Here is a 7,114-nt window from a genome sequence, read left to right on the forward strand (position 1 = left end):
CTTATGACACATAGCGTGCCACGACCCAACACACTTCGACACGTGGACATGGACACTGGCAACTGTAGGCAATATTTTAATATCATTTTTAAAGGAAATTTGATTATCCCAGATCGATCCTTCAGAGTGGGATTGTTGTAGTGCAGAGCTCTACTGAGTGGAAAATGCATCGAGTGTAGGAACACATGGTGTGCGTTGGCTTGATCGGTGACGCATAGTAGTAGCATGGCACGTGATAGGCAACAATATTGTCATTAGTATATCATTGTGTGGCGGCACAAACGTAAAGTATTGTTTTATTAAGCAGTGTCAGCATATCAGAGAATGTTGCCTTTGAAGATTTGGTTAAGGACCTCTCGGCTTGCAGAAATGTTTCTCATGCGTAGCGGTTGAACACACAGTGGTGCATGTGGGTTAGGGATAATTCCCTAGGGATCATATTAGGTGATTCCAACCAAGTATGGCGACTCAGGGCTAGGTGAGAGAATGTCTAGGCACCGGCGAATGAGTTTGGGTGGTGCTCTTCACTATGGTGTTTAATCATCAACTGGTCATTGGACTGGGGGCTGCAAGGTCTTGTTCCTTCAGTGACAAGGTTTCGCTATGGCGTGCGCATGGAGTCGCAATACGCTCCATGACACACTAGGCTAAGGCAAGTCTATGTCCTTTTCAGAAGTGATAGTTGGTATGAGACAACTATGCACTAAGTGGCATGAACTATATAGAATATGCATTTAAAAATGCGCTTAATCAGCTTTCGCTAGGCAGCTGCACACAAGGTGGTGCACAGGGCCAATAAAAATGATTCAACACATGAAAAAGTGTTGGTACACGGTCTTTGGTAGTTAGGCTGGCCAGATTAGGCAGTTTGGCATGTTGCGGGTTTGCAAAACATTCTATACCCATGACAAATTAGTTGCAAGTGAGCGACTAGAAGGCTTGCGGCAGTAAGGAAGGACCGTCGCGCCACACTGACCTATTGAAGAAATAGACCCGTGATAAGTGGTATCATAGCAAAAAGATTTACGGAGCCCTTGTTGTTCATTGTGTACGACATTAAAGATAACAATGATGGTTTATCTTGGTTACGTAATTTTGTGCAGCTAAAGTGTGGTTGACTGAGTACAAAAGTAAGATGTTGGCAGGTTGGTATGGGTCATCTTGTCAATGATATGCAAAAGTGTAAGGTTGTTGTTCAGTTGGATAAGAAAATATAGATAAGCCAAAGATTCTTACCAGTTATGCATTAGACTCGCAGGTGGAGCGTAACGTTTGCCTTGTGCATACAGAGAATGCACGTTGGATTCGGCTGGATGGATTTGCACTTTTGGGTATGTGAGACTCAACTAAATTTCTATATTCTCTCCCAAGATTGTGAGTCAGCAGAGTGCCCATCTTGAGCAGAATACTCATTATTTTGTTTCCTTAACTTGGCAGTTCCTCTGTGGATTGCGTGTACAAAAAAGTTGTTGTTCGTGGCTTATCGGTTTGGTTCCTGCGAGAACGTTTTGCTGATTCTAAGAGAGAGTTACAGTGTGTTGACTCTAGATGTGAGTTGCAACATTGGGTCAAGGTGCTCTTCTAAGGACGAGTGTCCAGGAAGACACTTTTAAAGACTGCTTTGGGGTGATATGCAAGTAGGAGTCCCCCACCTGCGAACTAGTTTGGACCGTTGGAAAACCGTAAGTTGGTGTCTTAAGGGAGTTGATGTCCCTGCAATATGCGTTGGTGATCATTTTTCTCTACAAAGACCACGAAGGACTTCGAATTGTCCTTGCTGGGGTTGGAAGGCACCCCAACCATGAGCATGAAGATGAGAAGTTTGTTGTGCGGGCGAGGATAACCTACTTGTGCATGAGACTGCATTGGGGTATCACGAGCAGAGAATACTCAATGTTGATAAAGCAGAAGACCGTTGTCTAAGTGATCAAAGATGCGTTAAGGAATGAGACTTAGCGCGTTAAGGGTTGCAACAATGGTGGATGAAAACCAGAACAAGTTGAGTAGACTGAAGAAAAAAGAAGTAAACTAAAGATAAGTACAAAGAGAAACTGACATATTAGTTGAGACTATTTTCTTACCTGCACCAGCATTGTCGATGACGACAATGGTTTGGGTGGGGGAGAATATCCTATACCGATTATTCATAATGGGACAGGTGCGGTGCAGAGCTCTACTGAGTGAAAAATGCATCTAGTGTAGGAAAGCACAGTGTGCATTAGCTTGATCGGTGACGTGTGGTGGTAGCATGGCATGTGATTGGCAACAATATCATCGTTAGTGCATCACTGTGTGGCGGCATAGACGTAGAGCATTGTTTAATTAAGTAGTGTCAGCGAATCATAGGATGTTGCCTTTGAAGATTTGGTTAAGGACCTCTCGACTTGTATGAATGTTTTCCATGCGTAGCGGTTGGACGCACAAGGGGTGCGTGTGGGTTAGGGCTAATTCTTACAGGGATCACATTAGGTTATTCCAATCAAGTATGGCGGGGATAGACGAGAGAATGCCTAGACACCGATGAATAAGTTTGGGTGGTGCTCTTTGCAATGGTGTTCAATCATCATCTGGTCTTTGGACTGGGGGCCGAAAGGTCTTGTTCCTTCGATGGTGAGGTTTTGCTGTGATATACGCATGAAGTCGCAATACGCTACATGACACATAAGGTTAAGGCAAGTTTGTGCCTTTTCAGCAGTGATAACTGGTATGGGACGGCTATGCACTAAGTGATATGGACTATATAGAATACGCATTTGAAAATATGCTTGATCAGCTTCCGCGAGGCAGCTGCGCACGAGGTGGTGCACTGGGCCAATAAAAATGATTCAACACATGGAAAAGTGTTGGTACATGGCCTTTGGCCGTTAGGCTGTCCCGATTTGGCAGTTTGGCACATTACGGGTTTGCTAAGCATTCTATGCCCATGACAAATTAGTTGAAAATGAGCGACCCGAAGGCTTGCGGTGGTAAGGAAGGACCGTCATGCCACATTGGCCAATTGAAGAAATAGGGCCGCGACACTGATATAATTTATGGGTTTGGACTTTGGATGATAATGAGATTCAAATATGGATTCAGAATGGATTAAAATTCACTAAATTAGATTCTTTTCAGATTCTGATATAATTCAAATCAGTTAAGTCAGATATATTTCAAATCTGGATTAAAATCCGATCCACTCCATTTTTACCTGTGAAAGATTTTGTTTTTATTGGTTTTCACCTGATCCAGTACTACCAAATATATTTCGGACCCGGATCTAACCCTACCATATCAGATCTGACTGGAATCTAAATCTTAGTCATTTTACATTTGGGATCTAGATTTGGATCTAACTAGATCCAGCCCGTACCCATTTGATAAAAAAGGAAGTTAAAAAGAGGAGGTTGGCCCCAGAATTGGCACTCCCATTCCCACCGACCACTCTCAAAAGTTCAAAATCCTTCTCTATAGACCCCTCTCCGCTTCCCGCGCGACGAGGCTTCAGGCGACACTTCCGGCTCGGCGACGTTTTCCGGCAACACTTGCGGCCGCGGCGACGTTTTCTGGCGAGACTATCTCTCTCTCTCCTTCTTTCTCTCGTTCATTCTTTCTTTCTTTTTTCTTCTCTGTGCAGCCGTGCCCTCCCCTTTCTTTCTTCTTCTTCTTTGTGCACCCGCGGTTAGTTTCCTTAGTGATTTTTTTCTTTATTTATCTTTGTATCTTCATGTGCTTTTCTTTTTTTCTTTATTTGAAAGACGATCTTCTTGCGCTTTTCATTTGCTTAGTTTTTCGATTTTTCTGGATATATTTTGAGATTTGTAGAAAATCCTAGAAATTTGGTTATGGTAATTGCATTGTTAAAATGGACGTCTTATTGGATTCTCTGTGGTTCATTTTTCTATCTGTTGTTCACATGGTGGTCTTATCGTTTGCATCGAATGGTTCCCCTTTTTATGTATCAAACAGTTTACTATTTGTTTGATTTTTTCATATTTGAGTCAATTGGGTTCTAAAAGAATTTGCTCTGTAAGTAATTGCTATGTATCTTGACCAATAGTTGCATATATAATTGCTGGGAATATATATATATATATATATATATATATATATATATATATATATATATATATATATATATATATATATATATATATATATATATATATATATAGAGAGAGAGAGAGAGAGAGAGAGAGAGAGAGAGAGAGAGAGAGAGAGAGAGAGAGAGACTACTAAATGGGCACGGTGCTAAATGAAACATGCTATTGTATTTCTGGTGTTCTTTTTTAGAAACTCTGACCGTAATCAATCATGCTGGGGTTGGAATTTTGAAAAAAACACCAGAAATCCAATAGCACGTTTCATTTAGCACCGTGCCCACTTTGCATGTTCCCATATATATATATATATATATATATATATATATATATATATATATATATATATATATATATATATAAAATTGGGTATTGAAAATGTGTTTGAGAAGCAGATGGGTAAATTTTGCATGTTCTAACTCCAAGATTTCTTCATCATTTTTTATTCCAATATGGATTCATTTGTTTGAGTTTTAAGTTGAAAAATGGTTTACCCTCTTTCTCATATGGAACTCCCATAGTTAATGCTTTCCCTTTCTAAGAGGCATCTCTTTACATGGTCCTCTTCTTTGGTAGATTATTCTATTTTTTGGTTTCTACTTTGCTTATATTCGAAATATTAAAATGTTTATTGTGGATCTTTTCTTTATATTTTGGAGATTATACATTAATTATCTGTTGAAATAAGAAATAGTAGACCTCCCTAAGTCAATAGTAAAATGCACACAATGGCATTAACAGAAATTTGAAAGTCACATAATTCATTAGCAAACTGAGTGCAGTGGCTTTGACAGGGGGAATTTGCTATCTTCATTTGAAAGTTTTAGTTTGTTTTCTGATTGTTTAAGTTTGGTTCCAAACTTGTTTTCTAATTGTTCTCGACAGATTTTGACATTTTTATAGACTTATTTGCTTTACTACCCTCTTTCACGAATTTAACTGTTGTTATCTCTAATGCAGAGTTTTTCTTGTTTGAAAAGTGAACCACTTCTTGTATGGTGAAAAGTCCTACAGTGGCAGCAAAGATATCTCTTCTTCACCTATTAGTTGAGTTTCTTTTAGGTGCCCACTAGCCGGCAAGGAGCCTGTAAGGGAAACCAAGGTGTCTGATATCCAGTTGCAAGAGTAAACCCTTGAGTGCAAAAAATGATGAAATCAGGTATTTTATTCTGCATTTAACAGAGACTGTGTCTGGTGTTTGATGCACTGAACTAGTGTTGTTACAACAATCAAACAGACTCAGGACTTTGACACTTGATTTAATTCGACTTAGTCCCGTAAGTCTGATGTATAAAATTGCATGTATGACTTGGTATTAGGCTCAAGCAGCTCATTCTAATTTCATGAACCCAGAAGTGGCTTTGTCAAGTGGGTCTTTTTGCTGATTTATAGATGCCAATGTACTGCACTACTGCACCAAAGTTCTGTGAGCTGTCACAGGGATACTCGAATTCACTCTCGTGTCAAGCCCTTTTATATTCTGTTCATAATGTAAAACTACGCGAGATATGGTGTCCCACATTCCTTTTCCTGTGTCCTTGTGATATAGTCTGTGTGCCAATTGTACATGACTTGCCATTTTAACTGGTTTTAGACCACCTACCGTATGGCATATGATAGAATCCTGTCAATTGCCACTGGAAAAAATAACTTCACCCTTTAAATGATGCCAGCTGTATACCTAAGGAGTTTTAACAAAGTAATCTGCAGCTTTGAAGGGGCAGATCATTTTCTAATGGCATATGGTAGAAGCCTATCATATGTCATTTTATTTGATCTGTTCCCATTCTATACTTTGAGATACAACATGATGTTATCTGCATTTGAAATGAGCAGGTCATGGTAGGAAGAAAACCTCGCGTGCTTTCAAGGAGTTCTACTTGGAATGGCTTCAGGACCTCAAAGCCCTTCTTCCCCTGCTGCAGCAGGCTATGGCCTCTGCCATTGAACTTCTCAACTCCGAGGCACCAGTTACTCACACTCACTTCAAGGCAATGGCATCATCACCAGCTGAAGCTCTCTCAACACATGTCCAAATGCTTCACCAGCATTTTCAGGCCTACTTCAATGCTCTTGACCATGCTGCACAGCAGGATGTCACTCAGCTTCTCTGCCCTGAATGGCATAATTCCCTTGAGAAGCCATTCCTCTGGCTCGGAAGTTGGCACCCTGCCATCTTTTCTAACCTCCTCCATGTATTTGTCTCCTACAACAACAGCAACAACATGATTCATGATACTGTCAGCTGCATCAGCAATTTCACCCGAAACGGCCACAAAAAGCAACCTTTCGCATTTGCATGGATTCATCCTTCACCAGTCCTCTTCGATCGCATGGAACAGATTGATCGGGGACTGCGGCTCATGATTCCAGCAATCATGGCACGGTTGAGGGATGTGCAGATCAACTTTGTTGGATGCATGGGGAACGAGTGGATGACAAACAGCTGCACCAGAGATAGAGAAGAGACTGTGTGGGATGCGGTTAAGGATACTGTTACTGAGAGTGTGGAGGAACTGACCAGCATTTTCATTGATGCTAACAGACAGAGGAGGAGCATCCTGACAGAGATCATGGGTGCAACAGACGTTTATCAAGCAGCAGTCTATCTCGAAGGCCTGGCCAAGTTCGTTATTGGTTTCAGAAACCCAGATCTGATTCATGACATGGAACACTCTAAGCTTCCTGTCTCCCCACGCTAATGACACATGCAGTCTTTCCTTTTCCATTTTTTTGTTCTGTTTGAGGTGAAGACCAAGAACACACTGGCCCATTTACAGCTTCTTTTGTTTTCCTATATTTGTTCAACAATGTGATTTCATTTTCCGATGAGATTCTTATCATATTATGTATGCCTCTTGCATTCATTTTTTCTTTTATCTTTCCGAATAATTAGTATACTGTACATAATTTTTTGTCCTAACCAATGAGTGTCATATTTATCTCCAGCCTGTTTCTTGTTTGGAAACCGACCTGGCTGTCCTAATTTTGTCATTGTTGTGGAGAAGGTTATGTTTCTGTCTATGCAAATTGGT

The 7,114-nt window shown here is 40.6% G+C and overlaps 1 protein-coding gene across 1 annotated transcript; it reads left to right on the forward strand.

Moving 5' to 3' along the window:
• Positions 1 to 1,707: 1,707 nt before the first annotated feature.
• On the forward strand, positions 1,708 to 6,781 carry INP1 (transcription factor). Its single transcript, XM_089991142.1, has 2 exons — positions 1,708 to 1,870; positions 5,916 to 6,781. Exons 1-2 carry the CDS (start codon positions 1,708 to 1,710, stop codon positions 6,779 to 6,781), a joined length of 1,029 nt encoding a protein of 342 aa, XP_089847268.1.
• Positions 6,782 to 7,114: the final 333 nt, after the last annotated feature.

The sequence above is a fragment of the Nuphar pumila genome, chromosome 16, assembly GCF_984573655.1.
Source record: "Nuphar pumila chromosome 16, dmNupPumi1.hap1.1, whole genome shotgun sequence".
NCBI lineage: Eukaryota > Viridiplantae > Streptophyta > Magnoliopsida > Nymphaeales > Nymphaeaceae > Nuphar > Nuphar pumila.

Coding starts and splice junctions, on each gene's coding strand:
- INP1 (XM_089991142.1), top strand. CDS start 1,708: ATGTCCCTGCAATATGCGTTGGTGATCATTTTTCTCTACAAAGACCAC. Junction 1,871..5,915: donor GTGCATGAGACTGCATTGGG/GTATCACGAGCA, acceptor TGAAATGAGCAG/GTCATGGTAGGAAGAAAACC.